At 50.8% G+C, this 24,704-nt stretch overlaps 1 protein-coding gene across 7 annotated transcripts in view; it reads left to right on the forward strand.

The window, feature by feature from the left end:
- The first annotated feature begins 42 nt into the window (after positions 1-42).
- NSMCE1 (NSE1 homolog, SMC5-SMC6 complex component) overlaps positions 43-24,704 on the forward strand; it is a 38,675-nt gene continuing 14,013 nt past the window's right edge. For 2 of the 7 annotated variants that reach the window (XM_051847533.2, XM_051847539.2), the window contains exons 1-2: positions 43-179; positions 9,398-9,544. In XM_051847533.2, the coding sequence (XP_051703493.2) occupies positions 9,409-9,544 (136 nt within the window). In that variant the 5' untranslated portion in view covers positions 43-179; positions 9,398-9,408. Of the gene's footprint in view, positions 248-9,397; positions 9,545-24,704 lie in introns of all 7 variants that reach the window. The other 5 variants (XM_008257903.4, XM_070064983.1, XM_008257904.4 and 2 more) reach the window with 4 other exon arrangements.

The following is a 24,704-nucleotide window of genomic DNA, read 5'->3' on the forward strand; positions in this document are numbered from 1 at the left end:
GGGCGGGGAAGCACGCCGAAACCTACCAATGGGAGCACCGCATTCGCTTTCACCCCGCCTAAGGGGCGGGTCCGAGCCCGCCTTCCGGCCGTCTGTGGCGGGTGCTCGGGGGCGAGGGGTTCCGGACGCCTTCCGGGAAGAAAAAGGGGCGTCCAGAAAGGCGAGGAGGTGGACGGAAGGTGGGGTTGGGGGCGACAGGCAGTGGGGTTCCCACCTTCTGTGCGGTGACGAAGTGTGGAACTAGGAGGTGGGGGCTTGGGCGTCTTGGCTGACGGGGAAGCGGGCTGCGTGAGGGGCAGCCGAGGCTAGGAGGCTGGGGTCCGCTCCCCCAGCACACACACACGCAGACATTTTAGAATGGTGGTGGCAGGTGGTGGGGTCCGGGCTCGCCCTTCGGGGCCAGAAGCTCGCCTGTTTTGTATACGGCGCTTCTCACCTTGGCGCCAAGCCCACGGTCCCCTCCTCGAGCCCCGCGGCCACACAGGTGCAGAAGCCAGCGTTGCCCTGGGGTTTGGGGACGGTGGCGTGACGCACACGGCCGCCGTCGTGTGTCCCCCCTTGGGCGTCCTGCGGCCGAGCGCCTGCCTGCGCCTTCACGCGAGGGGGACGGAGACGAACCGCAGGTCGGCTCGCTGCGGGTCAGGGCAGGTTTCCACACTCGAGAACCAGGTTCTGCTTTCAGCCTGTTTGGGAACTGAGAAGCGGCGGTTGAGGGTCCCGGATCGTAGTGTTCTCGGAAACTTTGCCGGTTGCCTGGCCTCGGTTTTCTGATCTGTAAAATGGGCTGTGGGGACACGGTCGGACAGTGGTTCCATTGAGATCTGCTTTCTCCACGGCATTTCTGTTTAAAGATTATTTAGATAGTTGATGGCATGGCGGTGGTCCCTGACCCTCCCCTAAAGACCCTTTTGGTAGCCGTAAGGGACATAACAAGCACAAACCGACGTGTCTGCATTCGTCCCGCCTCTCGCAAAAAGTTCAGCATTTACTCTAGACCTCATTCTTCTAACGTTTCTTATAGATTTTATTTAATATGCTTATATCTTTTTGGAAGCACGAAGTGAAATGAGCCCACACACCCACTGCCAAGTGAAGAAACAGAACATCCTGGAACCCCCAGAGCCCCCAGTTCCGCCCCGTCCCCCCCAGATTCCTAGGGCCCCGAGTGCTGTGTGGCTCCCTCGTTTTTCTTTGTGGTTTGCACGATCCATGTAGGTATGTCTGATCAGTCCCATGTATGGTTTGCTGGCTTTTGGGTTTTATGGAAGGCGGACCCTGGTAGTTTTGTGTGACCTGGGTTTGCACACCCCGCTGTGTTTCTGAGAAGCATCTGTGCTGATGGGCGTGGCTGTGCCTCAAGGCCTTCATGGCTGTTTTGAACTCTGTGATTGTAAAATTGCTGTATGTGACAGTTCTACAGTAAACAGGCACTTCCACTGTTGCCAGATTCTGTTTCTTCATGTGCTTCTGTAAACGTTTCCAAGGGCAGATGTGGATTTGGGGGGATATGCAGGTTTGCTGTCAGATTGTTAACTTTAGTGGTTTTGAGAATTTTTTTTTATTTATTTTAGTTGCAAAGCACAGACAGGGAGATTTGTATTCCCCCAGACCTTGCAACAGCCAGGATTGCGCCAGGCCAAAGCCAGGAACCCAAAACTCAGCCAGGTCTTCTCCCCTGTGGGTGGCAGGGATCCAGGCACTTGAGCCATCACCTGCCGCCTCCCAGGGTGCACCAGCAGAAGCCATAGCAGAAGCAGAGGAGCTGAGATGTGAACCAGGCACTCTGATAGGGAACGAGGGTGTCCCAAGTGCTAGGCATCCACTTCCAGTTGTAAGAATTTGTATTCTAGGCTGGTGCCTGAGGTGCCAGCATCCCGTGTGGGCGCCGGTTCGAGTCCCGGCTGCTCCACTTCCCATCCAGCTCTCTGCTATGGCCTGGGAAAGCAGTGGAAGATGACCCAAGTGCTTGGGCCCCTGCACCCACGTGGGAGACCCAGAAGAAGCTCCTGGCTCCCGGCTTTGGATCTGCACAGCTCTGGCTGTTGTGGCCAATTGGAGAGTGAGCCAGTGGATGGAAGACCTCTCTCTTTGCCTCTGCCTCTGCCTCTCTGTAACTGTGCCTTTCAAGTAAATAAATAAATCTTAAAAAAAAAAAAAAAAAAAAAAAAAGGTTTTCGGCTCAGCCATTCTTTACAAGTTTTGCCTATCTAGTGGTTGGTTATTTCCCTGTGGTTTTAGTGCTGATTTCCCTGATAAACATTGAGATAGAGTATCTTTTTCATATGTTAGCTATGTGTACGTCCTCCTTTTGCAAAATTTATTGCCCATTTCCCCTTTCCTGAGTTTAAGGAGTTTCATCAATACCTTCGAGTTGGTGGTGTGCCCCCTTCACTCTCTGCCCCCTCACTGGTGTTTCTGGTGCACAGAGCTCCTTCATTTCCACAAAATCCAGTTGATGAGCCTGTGTCTTCATGGAGCTCGCTCTCTCTCTCAAAGCAGTCCTCTTTCACTCCTGGGCCACAGGGATGGTCCTGTCCTTTCGTAGAGAAGTCTTGGGCTTTGCCTTCCGCCTGCCCTTGGCCTCTAGAACAGACTTGTGGATCCAGTGTGAGGTACGCATCACGCTGTGTATTTTTTCATGGGGGGATAGTCTGGGGCGGTGCCTTTCCCTGACAAGTGTGCTTTGCTGCGGAGTCTATTTAACCAGCATGTCGAGGGTCCATGGATGTACACCTTTCTGAGTTTGTGTCTGTTCCCTCCCTCTTCACACACGCGTCCCTGTGCCACTGCCACAGGGGTCTCTGGCAAGGCAAGGCCTCCCACCTTTACCTTCCCAAGAATGTCTGCCAGTCTGCCTTCAGGTTTCCTATGGGAATCTTAGAATCATTTTGTCAGAATGTAAACGTACACAAAGCTGTTGGGAGTTCGATTGGGATTTCATTGATTCAGCCACATTGGATTTTGTCACCTTGAGCTTTGACATGATTGCTCTCACCATTGCATCTTCTAAGTATCATGTCTGCTCTAGCTATTTTGTAGATACTAGTGAGTAGACCAAGATGTTTTCTTTTATTAGTATGAATAAATGTTGAATTTTATCAGCTATTATTTTCTGCATGTGTGAAGATGGTCATGTAGTTTCCTTTTGTTTTATTAATGTGACTCACATTGATTTTCTTTTTTTTTTTTTAAAGATTTATTTGAGAGAGCAGAGAGAGAGAGAGAGAGAGAGGTCTTCCATCCACTGGTTCACTCCCCAGATGGCTGCAACAGCCACAGCTGAGCCGATCCGAAGAAAGAGCCAGGAGCTTCTTCCGGGTCTCCCATGTGGGTGCAGGGGCCCAAGCACTTGGGCCATCTTCCACTGCCCTCCCAGGCCATAGCAGAGAGCTGGATGGGAAGTGGAGCAGCTGGGACTCGAACCGGCGCCCATATGGGATGCCGGCACTGCAGGCAGTGGCTTTACCCGCTACGCCATGGCGCCAGTCCCACCACATTGATTTTTAAATGTTAAGCCATTACTGGAAGTGGCTCCACTAAGTGATGATATATCATCATTCTTTTTGCATTGCTGGATTTGGCTGGTTAGTAGCTTGCCAGGGACTTCGTATCTTGTTCCTGAAGATACTGGCCCAAAATTTCCTGTTGTTTTTTAATCCTCGTTAGGTTTTAGTGCACAAGTTAGGTCAGCCTTGTCACATGGATTAGGCCGTTTCCTCTTTTCAGGCTCTAAGGTAGTTTGTGTCACATCTCTAGAACTTTTGGTAGCATTTCTCAAAAAAGTAATTGGTACTTAAAGTTTTGTTTGTGGTAAGATGGATTTCCCATAAAATGTCTTTAATTTTCTCAGACTGCTTAGGTTTCCAAGTAAGTTTGTCATCAGTTTTGAATGAATTTCTTATTAATTTGTTGATATTTAAACTTTCAGATTGCATAAATTGTTTAAAATACTTTTTAAAACATGTTTATGTTATCTGCGGTTAGTTTCTCTCTTTCACTCCGAGTATTGTTTATTTGTGAGTGTTCTCTCTCAAAAAATCTTGTGAGGTTATTCACTTTCGTTGTTTCATTTCTGTTTTAATTTTTATTCATTTATCTTGAGACGCGGTGAGAGAGAGGGAGGGAAGAAGGGAGGGAGGGAGGGAGGCAGGCAGGCAGGCAGGGAGGGAGGGAGCTCCCATCTGCAGTTCAGATGCACACAGTAGTGGGTACGGGGTCAGACTGAAAGTGGAAGCCGAGAACACAACCCAGGTCTGCAGTGTGGGTAGCAGGAACCTAAACCCAAGCCATCACCCCTGTCTCCCAGGATCTACATTTGGGGAAATGTGGAGTCATGGGTTGGAGCTGGGTGTTGGAGCTGGTGTACTTCAATATGGGACATGGTTGTCTTAACTGGTATCTGTTTTGTTTTGTTTTAAGATTTATTTATCTGAAAGAGCAGCAGAGACAGGGAGATACAGAGAGATCCCCTCACCTGCTGGTTCACTCTGTAAATGACCACCAAAGCCAGGGCTGGGCCAGGCTGAAGCCAGGAGTCAGGAACTCCATCCTGGTCTTCCACGTGGGTGGCAGAGACCCAAGGAATTGGGCCTTCTTTCCTGGCCTTCCCAGGTGCATTAAAAGTGGATTGGAAGTGGAGCAGCTCTGATGTGGTATGCAGGCGAAGGCTTAGCCAGCTGTACCACAACACCAGCCCCCTCCTTTAACATTTTTTGTTAATTTGAAAGGCAGAGAGAGAGAGAGAGAGAGAGAGTCTTCCATCCACTGGTTCACTCCCCAGATGGCTGTAACGATGGGCCAGGCTGAAGCCAAGAGCCTGGAACTCCACCCGGGTCTCTCACGTGGGTGGCAGGGGTCCAGATACTTGGGCCATCCTCTGCTGCTTCCCTAGGCGCATTAGCAGGGAGCTGGATCAGAAGTGGAGCAGCCAGAATGTGAACCTATGCTTGTACGGGCTGCTTGTGTTGCAGTCTGTAGGCGGTGGCTCAGCCCTCCGCACCGCAGCGCCAGCCCCAGCGGTCTTTGAATCTGGTGGGCTGTTGTTACATCTCTGTGGGATGTGTGGCTTGTTAGTTTTCAGTAGCCCCCACCTCTTAAAGATGTCAACATTTAACACTCGGCTTCCCTGTACTTCCCTGGCTTTTCAGCAGATTTTACGTGTAGTGTCTTGTTACTGTTCAATTTAAAATATTTCCCAATTTCCATTAATAATTCCCCTTTCATAATAGATTATCTAGAAGTGTTTTGAACATTCCAGACAAGCGGCTTTTTTCCTAGTTCTCTCTTTATTCCTGGTTTCCAGTGTTACCGCCTGTGGTCAGAGTCCTGGATGTGACCCAGATCCCTGATTTGGCTGAGACTTGCCTTCCTGCCCAGTGTGGGGCAGCCCACAGAGCTGCTCTGGGTGTGCTGGAACATTCCGTGTCCTGGAGCTGCCGGGCACAGTGTTCAGTGAATGTGTTCAGATGCAGCTTTCGGCCTGTGTCATACAGATCCTCTCTAACCGTAGTGATGGTTTTGTTCCCTCCGTCAGTTAACACGAAGGGCATGTCACAGCTTCCCACGGTGGTTGTGGCTCCCTAGGTTTGTCTTTGTAGTCCTGACAGTTTTATCTGAACTGTTGGGTGCCTGTATTACTGAGTGCCTGAACGCTGGAGATTGTTCCACCTTCCTGGGAATCGAACATTCTTGACATTGTATGATCACCTTTATCTCTAGTAATGCTTAAAGCCTCTCTTGACTGAAGTTAAACAAGGCCGCCCCGGGCCTCTTTCCATTAATTTGCTAAGTATTTTGCTCCACTCTTTGGCTTTTAGTATTTTGGTATCGTGTTGAGCAGGTAAGCTGCCGCATGTGGCGTTGGGAGGCCTGGGTTGGATTCTCCGCTTCTGTCATCCTCTGCTAAAATGCAGCCCCTGGGCGGCAGTAGTGACGGCTCACGGGGTTCCTGCTACCCAGGGGAGAGGCCTAAATGAGTTTCCAGCTTTGGCCCTGGCCCAGCCCCAGTTCTGGCCCTGGCCAGCGTTCGGGAAGTGAGCCAGCGGGTGAGAGCTTGTGTCTCTCACTCTCTGCCTCTCAAATGCATAAATAAAATCTTAGAAACATAGAGTTTAAGAGTAACTCTAGATACTATTCATTATGAATTTGACAAGTTTTAAAGTCTGACCTAACAGTTCTTGTCTTTAGACTGGAAACATTTAGTCCATTTTTACTAATTTAATTGGCTTCATTTCATCTGTTTGGTTTGTTTTTCTATCAGTTTTGCCTGTTCTCTTGACCTCCCAACTTGTATCACTTTCTTTTTTCACGAGAAACATACACTTTGGAATTTCCTCTGGGAGGATTTGCTCAGCACGTGCTCTTTCAGTTTTTGTTGTGTGGAACCGTGTTTTTTTCACCCACAGTCTGTAGCTGGGTGTAGGATTCTCAGTTGAGGGATGCACCCTCCCAGGGTGTTGAGGATGTCTTCCCGCCGTTGGCTGCCTTCCGCTGTCAGCCAGTTGCTGCTCTTTTGACTTTTTCTTTGGTTGCTCCTCACCTGTAGTATTCTGAATGTTTACTGTGCTCTGCTTCGGTGGGTATCTAGCAGCTGATCCTGCATGAGCCCTTGTGGGAATCATGGTGGTCGCAGTTCTTGTCATTCGTCCCCACTGCTAAGCCTTGGTACTGTGCTCGTCCCCTTTTGCAGGATCCGTTCCATGGACTGAGCTGCTTCCTCTGCCTCCCGCTTCCTTCCAGGACTTTCTGCTTTCTAACTGCACTCTTTGCCCCCTGGTCGCCTCCACGGTATCAAAGCGGATCTAAGACGCACCTAGGTCGTATCAACGTCCTGCTTAGGGACCCTTAGTTGGGAGAGTCTTCGTCTCCAGAGCTTATGGGTAAAAAATCCAGATGCCTGAGCCCAAAGCACCTTCTACCCCTGCTTCCAGAACAACCCTTGGCAAGTAGGGTGGTGCTCGCATCACTAAGCGGGGCGGGTGAATGCAGGTACCTTCTGGGAAATAAACTTGACTGCTGGCCGGGTGTGAGGCTGAGGGCGAGGAGGACCACACGGTGGTGCTCAGGTGTGTGCTTTGTGTGACTGTGTGGCCTGTGTCGTCTAAACCGGGTGATTTCACAGAGAGAAGGGCTCTGGGGAGGAAAGGAGTTGAGGGTGGAGGAAGCAGAGTTGGAGTCTGGCTTGGATTTGTTGATGTGGAGCTGCTGGTGAGATGCTCTCCGTGGTGTCCAGCACACAGAGAGACTGGTCATGGGACGCCTCTGGTTTTAGTTCTTTAAAAAGATTTATATGAGAGGCCGGCACCTTGGCGTGGTGGGTGAAGCTGCTGCCTGCAGTGCTGGCATCCCATATGGGCAGCGCTTTGAGTCCCGGCTGCTCCACTTCTGATCCAGCTCTCTGCTATGCCCTGGGAAAGCAGTGCAAGATGGCCCAAGTCCTTGGGCCCCTGCACCTGCGTGGGAGACCCAGAAGAAGCTCCTGGCTCCTGGCTTTGGATCGGCACAGCTCTGGCCATTGGGCCATCTGGGGAGTGAACCAGCGGATGGAAGACCTCTCTCTCTCTCTGCCTTTGCTGCTCTGTAATTCTGCCTTTCAAATAAATAAGTAAATCTTTAAAAAAAAAAAAAAACAACCTTTATTTGAAGAAGTTACAGAGAAGGAGAAGCAGAGAGAGAGAGAGAGAGAGTGAGAGAGTGAGATCTTCCTCTGCTGGTTCACTCCCCAAATGGCCACAACGGTCAGGGCTGGGCCAGGCTAAAGCCAGGAACCAGGAGCTTCTTCAGGGTCTCCCACTTGGGTGCAGGGGTCTGAGTACTTGGGACATCTTCTTTTGCTTTCCCAGGTGCATTAACAGGGAGCTGGATCGGAAGTGGAGCAGCTGGGACTCAAACCAGAGCCCATATGGGATGCTAGCACTGCCAGGTGGCTTTATCTGCTATGCCACAGCACGAGCCCCAAGATGCCTCTGAGGTCTAGGTGATGTTGCTGTTTAAATAAACAGTAAATAGCATTTTTGTGGATCTTTCATGTGAGTATCCCAGATTCTTGGCAAGTGTTTAGTAGCTGAATCTCATTTAAATTTCATTCTGTGCACTTAGGGTGGTTATTATCCTTGTTTTATAGATAACAAGACTGTCACAGGGTCATGCCCTGTTTGCCTAAGGCGATAGGGACTTTCTTATCAGATCAGGGTATCCCCTAAAAGTGAATGTCAGCTAGTCAGAATTCCAGGTCCCTCTGTAGTCAGTCTTCCAGGGAAGGGGCCTGGGCATCTGTATTTCTAAGCATGCAGACTACATGATGCTTAAGATCTGCACGTCTCCGTGCCGCCGCCTGTTAGCTGCAGTGCCTGCCCTGTGCTGCCTCGCCAAGCCAGGAGCAGACGCCGAAATCAGGGCTCTGTAACTCCGCTATCAGCCGCCCTCTCCGTGGTTTGTGGAAAGAGACCATCTTATCAGAGGCAACAGATTCTAAAAGTAACCCACAGTCCTGCCATTTAGGTTGACTTATTAGAGGTTCAGGGAGAGGAGAAGGAAGCCAACATGAAGAGTTTACCAGCAGTTTTGTAGGCAGTGAGTGTTATTGGAAGTTTACCAGGAGAAATCGGGCCTTGGCTACATTTCTCCATAGATCCGCTAAGAGACTGAGCCACGGTTCAGACTCACTGTTGGGTAACGGGGACAATAGCTGGTGCTTCGTTTGTGCTTACTGTGTTACCGTGTTAACTCCTCTTCATAGTGATCCTTGTGTTTTTCTTTTTACGATTTGTTTATTTGAAAGGCAGGCTGATAGAGATAGAGAGCGAGCGAGCGAGCAAGCAAGCGAGTGAGTGAGCTTCCATCCACTGGTCTGTTCTCCAAATGGCTGCAGCTGCCAGGGCGTGTTGAGGTTGAAGCTAGGAGCCCGTAACTCCATCCAGGTCTCCCCTGTGCGTGTAGAGGACCAAGCCCTCGGGCCATCCTCTGCCGCTTTCCCAGATGTGTTAGTAGCAAGCTGGATCAGAAGTTGAGCCACCAGGCTTCAAACCAGCACTCATATGGGATGCTGGCATTGCAAGTGGCGGCTTGACCCGCTGCACCACAATGCCGCCCCCTTCATAGCACTTCTACGGAGGGCATTTCTGTTGTTATCCCCACTTTACAGATCAGAAACTGAAGTACACGTAGGCCCAGCTGGCCAAGTTCACACACGTAGCAGGTGGTGGAGGTGGCTGCAGAAGCCGTGCTTCTCAGCACTGCCCAGGACTGATGCGCCTGGCCCCTGACTCACATCCTTTTCCCTTTCGTAGTGATTGGTGTGAGGTACTTTGCTTCTAAAACCCTAGCAGATTTGTCCTTGTTACTGTAGAACGCCTGCTGGTGTTGCTTGGAGCTGATGAACTCTTGCTGACTTTCTCAGTTCCTTCACAGATGCAGGGCAGTACGAGGAAGGCGGGCGTCATGACCGACGTCCACCGGCGGTTCCTGCAGTTGCTGATGACCCACGGCGTGCTGGAGGAATGGGACATGGAGCGCCTGCAGAGGCACTGCTACAAGGTCCATGACTGTAAGTGCTGTTGTGTTGATCAAGGACGAGTGACGTCGGTGTAACCGTGCAGCAAGGTAACCATCGGCCTTTTCGTCTCCTACCCGTCGTATTGCTCACCTCGCCTGCCGTTTTTCTCCCTCAAGGGAATGTGACGTTTAGCCTGGTGTATAAAACGCTGGACTCTGAAAGTGCGTGGTTACGGTTCACACCAAGGCTCCAAGCACCTGCTCTAGCCTCAGTTTTCCGTTCTTTAAAGGGGGACAGTAGTTGTGTGTAACACAGAGGGTGGTTCAGAGTTCGGAGCATGCTACATACGGAGCGGACAGATGGCCCGGCTGAAGACGCTCAGCTGGGTGTTGATCATTAGCAGGGCAGTTCAGCATGATGACTCAGGCCCCAGCCTTAGGCTCAGCCAAGCCTGGGGCGAGTGCTGGAGTCCCTGCCGCAGGCCAGCCGAGGGCACTTGGAGCATCTTGGTGGGCCTGGGAGGAGTGTGTGATAGTCTCGGTGACCATGTGTCAGTGCTCAGTCCGGGGAACACAGTAGAAGCAGTGAGCCCAGTGCTGAGAGCACAGACAGTGGCCAGTCTTGCTGAGGGGGGTGTCAGTGTGTATTTGTCTTGGTGAGGGAGAGAGAAGCTGGGGGGAAAGCTGTGACACTGAGGGAGCTGCACTCCTGCAGCCCGATGGAGTTAGAAGCCAGGTTCCAGGACGAGAGAGGGAGACCAGCTGCTCTCAAGATCTGCCAAAGAGGGAAGAGTGAGAGATGCTGGCACAAGTCCCGAGGGGCACTCCATGGGACACTCTGGAAGCTGGATGATACCAGGAATAAGCTAGAGGCTTGGCCGGTGGCGGGGTGTATGGCGTCTTACGTTAAGGAAACTGTTTAACTGTGTTTAGTTCTGTATATGTCGACTTAATCGGCCTACCAAGAACATAGCTTGGGAAACACTAGACGGGAATGCTGGCGTGTGGGAAGATAATGCCCTCTGGGGTGTGGGTGTACAGATTACGAAGAGCCCTGTGCACCACAGTAGTCACCTTAGCTTGGTCCCAGGGACAGGGCAGAGCGCTTGAGGATTTGAAGCAGGGAAGTGACATAATCAGTGCTGTGTTTCCCTCCGGTGACAGCCTTTTTGCCGTGACCGCCTGAACTTGGGTGGCTGGGGGTGTTTGGTGAGAGAGTTCATTGTTGAAGGGGAATCTTCAAGCTAGCATCAAGCTAGCTTTTCTTGCTCCTTAAAAAGCACAGGCAGGGCATATGCTGTGGGGCAGTGTGTAAGCCTCTTCTTGGGTACCTGCCTCCCATGTCAGAGGGCCTGGGGTCAAGTCCCACCACTGCCGTTGATCCAGCTTTGTGCTGGTGCATCCTGGGAAGCAGCAGACGATGGCCCAAGTGTTTATTGGGTCCCTGCTACCCATGCAGGAGACATGGATGGAATTTCTGGCTCTTTCCCGCAGCCTGGCCTAGCCAGCTGTTGTGTGCATTTGGAGAGTGAACCAGCAGATGGAATATCTCTCTTTCTCCACCTTTCAAGTGAAAAACAAATAGCTAAAATTTAAAAAGAAAGTGCAACAGGACTTCAAACTTTCCCCTTTGTATCTCCAGAGATAGGTGAAGCAATGCCTCTCCTAATCTCATGCTGAAGGCATTGGTGATGCCTGCTCCCTTCTTTTTATTTTCTTTTTTTAAGATTTATTTTATTTATTTGAAAGAATTACAGAGAGAGGCAGAGACAGAGAGAAAGCCCTTCCATGTGCTGGTTTACTCCCCAGATGATCGCAGCGGCCATTGCTGTGCCGATCCAAAGCCCGGAACCAGGAGCCCCCTCTGGGTCTCCCACGCAGGTGCAGGGGCCCAAGGACTTGGGCCATCTTCCACTGCTTTCCCAGGCCATAGCAGAGAGCTGGATCGGAACAGGAGCAGCCAGGACTAGAACTGGTGCCCATATGGGATGCCAGCACTTCAGCCGGGGCTTTAACCCGCTGCACCACAGCGCTGGCCCTGCCTGCTCCCTTCTAATGCGTTGTGCTGGTTCTGAATGTGAGCCTTCAGGTTGCCGGGGAAGTTTCACAGTTCAGTGTAAGAAGCTGTGTGATCCTTAGGACTAAGAATGAAAGTGTTCTTGCCTTTGTTTGACCTTTACGACTATTATGAGCTCATTTAGGGAACTCCTGGTGGGATGTGTCCGTGAATTGGTTTGCAGTGTGTCCCTTCAGCCGTGGGCTGTGTGTTCTGGACCTGCTGTGGGTGCCTGAGTACTGAGGCAGAGTACTGAGTCCTGCGTGTGCTGTGCTGCCTCCCAGACACACCTACACACCTGCGATAAGGTTCACTGAGAGAGGAACAAGAAGGAATAATGAGACTCTAACAATTACAGCCATCTGCTGGTGTCCAGGTTTGGTGAATGTGGGGTCTCAGAGCATCTCGCGGACTCTAGTGCCGTGGTTGACTCTGGGTCCCTGACAACACGGGAAGCAGAGCCACGGAGAAGGGGCGGACTGCTGCGTTCTTTCTGCTTGACGTGGCATCTCTTTGCTCCTAGATACGGTTCTGCTGATGGTGAGCAGGCTGTGTTTATAGTAGCTTTTCTCCTCTCTCTCATCAATAGGAAAATAAAACGTCTTCCCAAGCATTCCTGTCATTAGAGAGGTTTTCAAACAGTGGCTGATGGAAAGAAATTTTGGAAATTAAGTAAATATTTGTGAGACGCAATGCTGTTAATCATCTGTGTTTTGAAGAGATGCCCAGGAAATTGCCTGTAACGCCAACTGCAAAAATAGTTAGCTTCCAGGAGAATTGTGAAACAAGAGAGTAATTGAAACTGCAGATTGTTCTAATTGCTCTTTCCCAGAGTTTGTTTAATGTTATCAAAGCGCTTTTTTTTCTGATTGATTTATTTATTTGAAAGGCTGAGTTACAGAGAGAAAAGGAGAGAGAGAGAGAAAAAAAGAGAGAAATAAAGAAATATCATTCAGCCACTTCAATTCCCAAATGGCTGCAACGGCTGGGGCTGGGCAAGCCAAAGCCAGGAGCCCAGAATTCATTCCAGACTCCCATATGGGTGGCAGGGGCCCAAACACTTGACATCTTCCACTGCTTTTCCGGGTACGTTAGCAGGGAGCTGGATCAGAAGTGGAGCAGCAGCTGGGATTCAAACTGGTGCTCATGTGGGATGCTGGTATTGTGGGCAGTGGCTTAACCCACTGAGCCACACAACACTGGCTGTAGTGCTGCTGCTGTTTTTTTTTTGTTTGTTTGTTTGTTTGTTTTTAATTTAAAGATTTGTTTGAAAGGTAGAGAGAGAGAGAGACATGAAAGAGGTCTTCCATCCACTGGGTCACTCACCCAAATGGCTGAGGTGGTCAGGGCTGGACCAGACCAAAGCCAGGAGCTTGGAACTCCATCTGGATTTCCCATGTGCGTGGCAGAGGTCCAGGGACTTGGACAATCATCCACTGCTTTCCTAGGCACATTCGCAGGAAGCTAGATCGGCTTGGACTCACACTGGTGCTCTGATAGTGGGACGACCACTGTGACCCAATGCCAGTCACTCAGAGTGCTGCTTTTTTTTTGGCTACTGGTTGGACTGCCTTCTTGCTGTCCTCAAGAGAAGACAAATGCCCCAATTCTCTGGCTGCTGGAGAGCTTCGATTTTAGCTTTTCAGAGAGCACAGGAGAGCTGCGTGCTCAAAGGACCTTGGGTGTTGAGGAAGGCTTGTGTGAGTGCGATGTTCATTCATCCAGCAAAGCTTCCTGGGACTGGTGACATGAAGTCCTTGGTTCGCTGTGGGTCTTATGAGTCACACAGACAAGTATGACCCGGTGACGGCATTAGGCACAGGGAATGGTGGTTAGGAAGATTTGGGTTTGATGATTTCTACCTTTGCCCAAGATAGGGTAACAGGGGCCAGTATACTTTCCTGCCTGAAACACTCTCAGATGGACACGAATCTATGAAGCACTGGACATTAATCAGTGAAGAACAGTGAGGGATCCCCCGGCCATGGTACTAAACATGTGATACCTTCCCCACCGGACTTTTCCAGTTCTTCAGGTACGCACTGGGTATGCAAGAAGTCATCTCAGTCCTGACACTGCTTGCCTGGAGTTAGTGTCAGAACCCACAAGTTAAAGGGGCTCAGTCCCATGAGCCCGCCCCAGCTTCAGATGCCAGCTGCGAGTCTCAGGCCCCGGCTGCTCTGGCTGGCTACAAATCAAGGGTTCCTGCAGCCCTGTCCTCAGGCCTGGTGTACCAGAGTGACTCCCAGTACTCGGACGCAGACAAAAGACATGCGTAGGACAGGCCATGGGAGGTGCAGGTGGTCTTGGGGTTTCAGACTCTCCAGGTCACCGCCCTCCCCACCCAGAGGCATTCAGCAATCTGGACGTTCTCATCATTGAGGTGTGTTTTTCAGTTTTCTCGACAAAGGCCTCATTCCATAGGCACAATTGATTTAATCATCTGGTGATCAATGATTTAGCTCAACCTCCAGTCTCTCTGCTCTCCCCATAGTTGGATGTTGGGTCACAAAGTCTCCAGCTTCTGATTGAGGCTTGGGTTTTGCTGTGGTGTGGGTGTCCCTGAGGGCCTATGTGTTAAAGGCTTGGTCCTCAGTCTTCTGTTAATGGTTAATGGATTGAGGGTGAAGCCTTGATGCAGTTACAGGGCCCATAAGTGGGTGCAGGAGGAGGTCCTTAGGCCGTTGGGCATGCCCTCAGGTCGTTCCTGTGAGAAGAGTGGTTAAAAAAAGCCAAGCTGGGCGGAGCTGCTCCCTCAGCTTCCTGACTGTCAGGGTGATCCTCCCTCTGCAGTAGTTCCACTGTCTGCTACCCCCACCAGATGCCAGGCTGGTGAGGCTGATTGATCTTGGACTGTGCACCTCCAAAACTGTAAGCTGAAATACACCTTTCCTTCAGAGGTAGCTTGGTTCAAGTGTTTGCCATGACGTTGGAAATCTGACTGATAATAGCCTTTCTGGTGCTGAAGCTCATCCTGAAGCTCTCTAGGGGCCTGCCCAGCGTTCCCTCATTAGAAGAATAGACACTTGGGTCACCCTTCTCAGGAAATTCCAGAGATTTTAGTAGGGCTGTGCCAGAAGTCAGGGGCAAAGGCCAAGTGTCTGTCTTACACCACAGGCAGCAGCGGGAAGGAGCTCACTGTCTCATGAGAGGTTTTAGGCCTTGGCACAGGGGGAATGTAGGCAGAGCTAGATAGACTCAGAGAGCCTAAGGCAGCACAGAGTGCTTGTGTTTGAGTATAACAGAATACAGGTGCACAGAGAGAAAGCTTTAGAGATTTCTAGAGTGCCCCTGCTTCCACCCCAAGCGATCTGATCAGCTAGGGAACGACTCAGAGTTAGGGAAAGAACCAATTGAGATTAGAGCAACGGCTGGATGTTCACGGACTGGGACTAGCACCTGTTTGAGGCCCAGAGAGCTCCCAACAAAAATAACCTCAATTCTACCCAGACTCCTTCAGAAAATAGAAGACAAGCAAATACTTCCCAGCTCATTCTATGAGGCCTACATTATTCTGATACCAAAACCAGATGAAGACATTGCAAAAAAGAGGAAACCGCTGGTGCCATGGCTCAGTAGGCTAATCCTCCATCTACCGGCGCCGGCACACCGGGTTCTAGTCCCGGTCGGGGCGCCGGATTCTGTCCTGGTTGCCCCTCTTCCAGGCCAGCTCTCTGCTATGGCCCGGGAGTACAGTGGAGGATGGCCCAGGTGCTTGGGCCTTGCACCCCATGGGAGACCAGGAAAAGCACCTGGCTCCTAGCTTCGGATCATTGCGATGCACCTGCCGCAGTGTGCTGGCCGCGGCGGCCATTGGAGGGTGAACCAACGGCAAAAGGAAGACCTTTCTCTCTTGTCGCTCCCCCTCTTCGCGGAGGAGCAACACAGGACCCTGCGCTGTTCTTTTGTCTGCTTGGCCCTCCCCGGGTTTGCTGCTGGTTCTTCCCGGGTTGGCTACCGTCCCTTCCACCTCCGTGGAAGGGCGGTTCCCCCTGCCACATTCCCCACTTCCGCAGGGGAGCGGCACACCACCGGCTGGCTCTCTCGGGGGCTGCACAGGTGTTCCTTCAGATAGATGTTCCCCTTAGATGTTCCTGGTGCATGCCGTCTCTCTCCTCCTTTATAGTCCTCTTCTGCCAATCCTAACTCGGCTGCCCACACGCCGAGTACGCTGCTCTCCTCCAATCAGGAGCAAGTCCTGCTGTTTATTGGTTGAACTGGAGGCAGCTGGGTAGAAGCTGTTTTCTCCTCTCCCAGCGCCATATTGTGGGAGAGCAGATGCATAGAATAAGTCTTAATTCCAGTAACTTAGTCTAGTCCGGTTGCTCCCCACACTCTCTGTCTCTCTCTGGCTCACTGTCCACTCTGCCTGTCAAAAAACTAAAAAAACTTAAAAAAAAAAAAAAAAAAGAGGAAACCACAAACCATAGTCCCTCATGAATAAATGCTAAAATTCTAAACCTGATTTTGGCAGATCTGATCCGGCAGTATATATGAAGGATGGTGCAACATGACCAAGTGGGGTTTATCCCAAGAATGCAGGCTTGGTTTGGTATGTGCAAGTCAAGATGAGTTCACGATATTAGTAAACTAAAAATAGAAATCATGTGATCATCTTCTAGAAGGTTCAGGAATAGCGTTTGACAGAATCTTGTTTCTCTTCTGGCAGGATGCACAGGGCCTCAGCACTGAGCACAAGCCTGAGGAGTTAATAACTGCACAGATTCTTTAAAATCTAGTGTCTGTTGCTGATAAAAAGAAGAGAATTTTCCTAACCAGATAAAGGGATCTCTGTAAGACCTGTAGCAAGCATTGTCCTTGCATTTCCTTAGTGGTGAAGAGTTGAGCACTTTTCCCCTAACACCAGGAGCAAGATACGAATCTCTGCTCACAACACTTCTGCTCCGCTTTGTACTGGAGGTTCTAGCTGGTGCAGTCAGGCAAGAAAAAGAAGTGGGAGCATCTGGATTGGAAAGGAAGAAGTAAAGCTGTCTAGCCGTACGCAGTGTGGCCCTCTGTGTAGACAGTCTGTTGGAAGCTAAGGAAAACTACCAGAACTGGTGAGTTGAACAGTGTTGCATGATAAAAGATCAATATCTGAACATCAGTTCTATTTCTGTGTGCTAGCAATGACTAGTCAGAAATTGAAATTTAAAGACAGTAGCATTTTTAGTAGCATTAAAAATAGGAAGTGCTGGGGCCCGCGTTTGGTGCAGTGGCTTAACTCACTTAATGCTTCTGATGCCTGCACCCTGTGTTGCAGTGCCTGGTTTGAGTCCAGGTTACTCCACTTCCAATCCAGCTTCCTGCTGATGTGTCTTCTAAGAGGCAGCAGATGATGGCTCGAGTACTTTGGTTCCTGCCACCCCCCTGGGAGACCTGGATGGAGCTCTGGGCTCCTGGCTTAGCCTGGTCCAGCTTTGGCTGTTGCAGGCATTTGGAAATGTTTAGCAGGTGGAATCAGCCAATTCTTCCCTCCCTCCCTCCCTTCCTCTCTCCCTCTTCCTTTCCCTCTCCCTCTCTCCCCCCTCTTCCTGTCTCCCTCCCCCTCCCTCTCTCTCTCTCTCCCCCCTTCAAGTGAAGATGAAAAATAAAGAAAGCACATTCTTTTTTTTTTTTTTTTTTTTTTTTTGACAGGCAGAGTGGACAGTGAGAGAGAGACAGAGAGAAAGGTCTTCCTTTTGCCGTTGGTTCACCCTCCAATGGCTGCTGCGGCCGGCGCGCTGCGGCCGGCGCACCGCGCTGATCCGATGGCAGGAGCCAGGAGCCAGGTGCTTTTCCTGGTCTCCCATGGGGTGCAGGGCCCAAGCACCTGGGCCATCCTCCACTGCACTCCCTGGCCACAGCAGAGGGCTGGCCTGGAAGAGGGGCAACCGGGACAGAATCCGGCGCCCCGACCGGGACTAGAACCCGGTGTGCCGGCGCCGCTAGGCAGAGGATTAGCCTAGTGAGCCGCGGCGCCGGCCAGAAAGCACATTCTTTAAAAAATCTGAAATGCTTAGGAATAAATCTGGCAAAAAGGGGTCAGCACACTGAAAACTGTAAGACATTGCTGAAAGTAATCAGATGGGATCTAAATACAGAAAAATGGAGATACTGTTAAGATATTAATTCTTCCAAAACAACAACAAAAATTGATTCCCACTCCGATCTTAGCAGAACTTTTTATAGAAATTGATGGGCAGATTCTAAAATTTACAAGGAAATATAAACGGCCTTGAGGAGCCAAAACTCGGAGAAAGATTGGTAGGACAAAGATCCCCTGACCTGAGACTTGTGGTGTAGCTGTCGTATCAGCATGCCGTGGCCTATGTCAGCGCGTGGAGTCTTAGCTAGCCGTGAGGAGGAGTGAACTGTTGCTACGTGCCGCGTAGGCGTCGGTCTCCAACTCCCTAGGCTGAGGGGAAGAACCCCGCAGAAGAGCGTGTGCTGTGTGAATCCATTCCTAGACAGCTCCAGCCAGCGCACACTTTGCGGAAGTGGCAGGAAGTATTCAGGGGATGGTACGGTGTGGAGGGCTGGGGGAGAGGATTACAGAGGCATGAGGAAATTTCTAGGGGGTGATGGGTATGTTTATTTTCTTGATGATGTGGTTTCATGATGATGTATTTCAAGGTTTAATATTGTACACTTGAAATTTATATGGTTTATTCCATGCCAATTATTCCTTAACAAAGCTGTTTTTTGGAACCTTCAATTTAAACCTGCTTTGCTACTTGATAACTGTGTGACCTTGGTCGGGCCACTAAACCCTGGAGCTTCAGTTTTGCCAGCTGTACAGCAGGGCTGGAGAGAGCTGCCGCTCGGGGCTGTTTGTGAAGATGATGCCTGTATCGGGTGTCATGTGCCGAGTGGCTTGTGCGTGCTCCGGAGTGGCAACCCGGAGGGAGCCCGTCTGGCTGGCAGGACGCGTGTTCTTTTGGCCTGGTGAGGCCTGTGTTGTCTGCCTGGGGCTCTAGGAAAATAGGTGCAACACCCGGAAAGCGTCTCCTTGCCATCCTGTTTTCAGAGCTTACCTGGAGAGGCACCGTGCTTGAAGTCTGACTCAGAGTTGCGAAGTGGTCATGGAAAGTGTCTTTAGTTCATGAACAAAACAAATGTGGAAGCCATGGTCGCAGACCCCTTGGAGAGCAGGTGCTCTGAGCCTGCTGATGGTGTTGTTGAGTGAGTTAGATGGTCTAGCCCATCGAAGGTGCCCCTGAACCTGAGCCTCACTCTTGGCCGGAGCCTTACATTTGTCAGCTTATCATTACTACAACAAAATACCCAAGGCAGCCTAGCTCTGTGGAGGAAGGAGGTTGAGTTTGGCTTGTAATCTTGGAGGATCACAGTCTGGGTTGAAAAGACCCCACTGGTTTGGCCTCTGGTGATGGTGTTCTTGTGACAGAGTCCCTAAGTGGCACGGAGCATCATGTGACAAGAGACAGGGAACGTGTGTCTGTCCATGGCTGTGGTGTCTTGTTAAGTTGCCATGATTTAATCTTGGCAGCTCCATCCTAATAATCCAATCCATTTGGCTACCAGAACTCCCACCCCCACTGCCATAGTGGGATTGAGTGTCCACCCTCTTTTTTTTTTTTTTTTTTTTTTTTTCCCAAAGGTTATTTAAGAGGCAGAGCTAGAAGGAGAGACAGAGAGCAAGAGAGAGGTTTTCCTTCTGGTTCACTCCCCAAATGGCCGCAACAGCTGGAGCTGTGCAGATCCGAAGCCAAGAGCCAGGAGCTTCTCCCAGGTCTCCCATGCTGCAGGGGCCCAAGCACTTGGGCCAAGTTTCACTGCTCTCCCAGGCCATAAGCAGGGAGCTGGGTTGGAAGTGGAGCAGCTGAGACTCGAACCAGTGCTCATATGGGATACCAGCATCACAGGCGGAGGTTTAACCTACTACACCACTGTGCCAGTCCCTGTCCACCTTCTTAGTAGCATGAATGTCAGACTAGGGGATACTTACCATCCAGACCGACCCAGCAGGCCTCCACTCCCCCCATCATGGTTTTCTGAACCCACAGGTGCATGGTGACAGCTCAGTCTGTCTGTCTGGTGAAGATGTTGGGGGCTGGTCTGTTTTCTGGTTGAACAAGTTGTTGAATCAGACTTTTTTTTTTTAAGGGAAGCATCAGGGCTCGTCCCTTCATCTTAGAGGCCAGGAAGTAGAGGCTTTGAGAAGTTGGCTGTGCTGCCCCGGCTCCAGGCCCACAGCTCAGTGCCCTTTGTGACCAGTGCCAGGTGCACACAGGGCTTTCTTCCCAGGAGACTCTGGCGTTGCTTTTTTAAAGTTCATGTTCTTGCTTTGAAGTAATTCTAGATTCACAGGAAAGTCCCCCTTTCCCCCATCATTTGAGATTAAGTTACCAATTGATTTGAAATTAGTGCCCTCACCCCTAACTTTTGTAGGATGTATTTCCAAGCAAGGACATTGCTGTTAAGTAAGCCCTGTCCCACCAGCAGTTAGGCTGTGAACATGGAGTTGTCACTGCTGTCTGAGCTGCAGACTCAGTCCGGGGTTGCTGACTGCCCCAGCAGTGTCTTTAACAAAGGGCCCGTCCTGGGATCCTGGGGTTGCATTGAGCTGTTACATCGCATTAGGCTTCCTCAATCTGGAGTAATTATTCAGGCAGTTTTGAAGATTACAGGCTAATTATTTTGTAGGCAGCCTTGTCTGATGAATGTGAGCCACATATGTAATTACAATTTTCTGGTAAGAAGAGACAGGTGACATTAATATCCAAAATAGTAGTGTGTGTATAAAAATTTGTTTTATTTATTTGAAAGAGTGACACAGAAAGGGAGCGACAAAGAGATCTTCTGTCTGCCGGTTTACTCCCCAAATGGCCACAGTGGCCATGGCTGAGCCAGATTGATGCCAGAACCTAGAATTCCATTTGGGTCTTCCATGTGGGTGGCAGGGACCCAAGCACTTGGGCCATCTTCCACTGCTTTTCCAAGCACATTAACAGGGAGCTGGATTGGAAGTGGAGCAGCAGGAACTTGAACTGGTGCTCTGATTTGGGGTACCAGCTTTGCAAGTGGTAGGTGAACCTGCTGCACCACAACATCAGTCCCTGAAATAGTAACATCTCACCATGTTGTGGATGTAAAAAGTTACTTATGAAATATTTTACATTTTTGAGAAGTACTAAGTCTTTGAAATCCAGTGTATATTTTACCCTGGTAGCATGTCTTAATCTGGGCTGGCACTTGTTAAGAGCTTAGTGTGCGGGCCAGCCGCACCAGTCGAATGGAACCTAAGGGAGGAAGAGGGACAAGCGATCGCAGAGAATGGAGCCAAGACAACAAGGCTGATCAAGGCTTGTTTATTCCAATGTTTCGGTGGTATTTATACATAACCAGCTGCAGAGCAAAGAAGCACAAAGAAGCACAAAAGATAACAATATACACAAGCAACTTATTGGGGCCTCCAGTAGCACAGATGATTTTAACAGGGTGTTCTTGATTAACATCGTCCTTTAGGATGGGAGTATGTGACTTTCTTATCTCAGGAATTCCACAGGCCTAGATTAGCCTTGACTTATCCAAAGGCTGCCTACAGCTTAGCAGTGGGGGCTGGCGCCGTGGTGTAGCAGGTAAAGTTGCCGCCTGCAGTGCTGGCATCCCATATGTGTGGCGGTTTGAATCCCAGCTGCTCCACTTCTGATCCAGCTCTCTGCTATGGCCTGGGAAAGCAATAGAAGATGGCCCAAGTCCTTGGGCCCTTGTGTCCACGTGGGAGACCCAGAAGAAATTCCTGGCTTCAGATCGGCTACACTGGCCATTGCGGCCATCTGGGGAGTGAACCAGCAGATGGAAGACTCCCTCCCTCCCTTCCTCCCTCCCTCCCCCCCCCCCCCCCGCCTCTCCTTCTCTCTCTGTGTAACTCTGACTTTCAAGTAAATAAATAAATCTTTTTTTTCTTTTAAAGAGCTTCACGGTGGCTTTTGCTGACTGTAGAATGTTCCTTGGTGTGGGCTGGTCTGACGCTCCCTCTGATTAGACTGAGGCTGTCCTGTGTGATTCGGTGGTATCGTCTCTGTCCTGTTAGGGGATACAGTGTGGGTCCGTGTGGTGTGTGCTGGGCCTCCCCACAGATCACTCTTTTCCCTGTGTGAAATACTCCACTCCTCATCCCTGTGTTACCTGCTAGTTTTAGCATCCAGCGGTATCTCTTTCCTTGAATTAATTCTTAGCTTAATGGTTGAAGTTTACTGCAAGATAACTGCTCTATGCTCTGTAGCACTAACTTTTTTTTTTAAGATCTACTTATTTGTTTATTTGAAGTCAGAGTTAGAGAGAGAGAGAGATATCTTCCATCTACTAGTACACTCTCTAGAGACTGCAATGGCCAGGCCTGAAGCCACGAGCCAGGAGCTTCATGTGGATCTCCTACATGGGAGCAGGGGCCCAAACACTTGGGCCATCCTCGGCTGCTTTTCCAAGGCCTTTAGCAGGGAGCTGGATTGGAAGTGGAGCAGCCATATGGGATGCCGGCGTCGCAGGTGGTGGCCTTAAGTCACAACATTAGCCCCAGCAATAACATTATATAATTAATTTTGCTACATTGTTACGTCTTTTGTTAGTGTGTCTTTAAACTACCCATTGTTGTAGAGGCACATATAGATAAAAATACGTCAAATTTCAGAAGAAAGCCACCCAGCTTCGAAATCATTCCAGTGAGCAGAATAGATTATAGGATGTGTGGGCAAAAACGCAGCGAACTGAAGAACACTTGGTAGAAATAGATCAGGAACACTGAAGTGTGATGCGTGTTTCCGGGTTTTGTCAGACGTGGCCCTCTGCCTTCGCACCAGGTTTGTTTTTAGCGTGCTGCTTTACATGACAATATTAGCTGCACTGTCTCTGCCTGTTTCAGGCCCCATGAACCTGATCAACGCCATGCACTGTGCGGGCGGGTGGTGTCCCAGTCGTTTCTGTAAGCAGGGCTCAGTGAGAATTAGAAGCTGGCTCCAGATGCACCCTCCCTCTGTTTTTAATGATTTCCCTGGACATCTTCCCCGCTCTGGCCAAGATGAGCATTCATGAGCTCACAGCTGTCACAGCTGGCTTGTGTTGCTAGTTAATCACCAGGATTATGGCTGAGATCACAACTGAAAATGGTTAAAAAAGTGAGCACAAAAGGAACAGCTAACGTGTGATCTGATGCATTTTGCAACATGCAGACTTCATAGCAGGCGGGAGCCACAGGGAGGCGACTGCTGTTGCCTCACATCTGGCTCTCGCAGGGCTGGCTGTGCCCAAGTCCTGCGTGCTCTTGATGGCTCTGTGCGGGCCAGAGCCCAGGCTGGCCGCTCCACAGCTGCCCTGGGAGGGCGGGGTGGGTCTGCCAAGCCAGGATTTCTGTGCACGTCCCACTCTCCCCAGTGCAAACATGGTTTGTTTGGAAGTGCATCTTTGTCCTGGATCCCAGGCCTGAGGGGGGTTAAGGGTGGGTGTGTGGAGGATTTCGGAACCAGTTCCCCGCCAGTTTGACTGCAGACAACCCCGGCTGTAACTGGGAAGCCACTTTTTTTTTTTCTTTTTAAGATTTATTTACTTATTTATTTGAAACAGTTACAGAGGGAGAGACAGAAGGAGACAGAGATCTTTGTCTGCTGTTTGATTCCCCAGGTGGCTGCAATGGCCAGGGCTGAACCAGGCTGAAGCCAGGAGCATCATTCAGGTCTCCCATGTGGGTGGCAGAAGCCCGGGCACCTGAGCCCTCTTCCTTGGCTTTTCAGATGCATCAGCAGGGACCTGGATCAGAAGTGGAGCAGTGGGGACGCAAACGCTGGCGCCCTGAAGCCACTTTTTTTTTTTTTTTTAATCTAAGGTTTTATTTATTTAGAGATGACTTACAGAGAGGGAAAGGCAGAGAGAAAGGTCTTCCATCTGCTGGTTCACTCCCTAGATGGCCCCAACGAACACAGCTGAGCCAATCCGAAGCCAGGAGCCAGGAGCTTCTTCCGGGTCTCCCACGTAGGTGCAGGAGCCCAAGCACTCGGGTCAGCTTCCACTGCTTTCCCAGGCCATAGCAGAGAGCCGGTGCCCATGTGGGATGCTGGCACTTCAGGCCAGGGCTTTAACCTGCTGCACCACAGCACCAGCCCCCTGAAGCCTCTTTTTAAAGGCACAGGTTCAAATCTTGGGAAGATTTTTTCTTTGCTGAGTCTTACCTTCCTCTGTCACAAAGGACATCCTGTCCACTTCAGGGAGAGGTTGTGAGGATGAGACAAGGGGAGGACCTGGCACAGAGCTTGCTGCTGCCCCTGCCTGCCTCTCCCATCGCTCTCTGTGTCATCTCGTCCCGCTTGCAGAGGGCGGGCTGCGAGAGTGACTGCCAGAGGATCTGTACCACCGGAGCGGTGGTGTACTGGGAGTTGTCCTGTAGGCCATAGGGCTGGGTTTTGATGGTGGGGCCATTTCAGGAAGTCTGGGTCACCCTGCTATAGCCCGTCTTTGTCTTCCTCAGTCAGGTGGTCACTACCTAAGGATGGCTGCAGCGCGGTGTCGGGGGCGCGATGGCGACCAGGGAGGACAGGGTCCTGACGGCCACTCGGAGACAGCGATGCAGTAGTTGGGGGTGTGAAGAAACTGCAGTGGTTCATGCTGTTGGGCCAGAGCAGCCCCCAGCTGCAGTCTTGGCCAGGCCCCTGGTGAGGCCTTTCTGTGGGAGTGATGGGGGGCGGCCCTGCAGGTCTCAGGGAGAGACCTCCCCAATGGAGGGAAACGGGCAAAAGGGCCAAGATGCAGGGTGCAGGGGAAGGCCAGCGGGAGTGGAGTGTGGCAGGAGAGGGGATACGTGGCCCGAAACTGGGTCCAGGCCAGGACCTGTGGGAGTGTGGGCGAGGACTGTGGGGTGCCTGTGTCTGGACAGGTGGAGGAGACTGTTAGACGCCCAGGTCCCAGATGACTGGGGCTCAAGAAAGCACTGCAGAGAACTGGGGCCAACCCGAGTCATCTTGCTGCTGGGACCACACGGCTGCACCCGCAGGCAGTCCCCTTCCTGGCCCTGCTGGGAACAGGTGAACAGGAGCCCCCGGTGAGAACTGGCCGGGATTGTGTGTACAGGGCTCGCCCTGGCAAGGGAGTCGGCTGCCCTCACCGCTGTTGTGGCAGAGACTCAGGCACACAGAGCAGTGGGATGGCTGAGGGTGGCCCTGCTGGA

Source organism: Oryctolagus cuniculus, chromosome 19, assembly GCF_964237555.1.
Source record: "Oryctolagus cuniculus chromosome 19, mOryCun1.1, whole genome shotgun sequence".
In the NCBI taxonomy this organism is placed as follows: Eukaryota; Metazoa; Chordata; class Mammalia; order Lagomorpha; family Leporidae; genus Oryctolagus; species Oryctolagus cuniculus.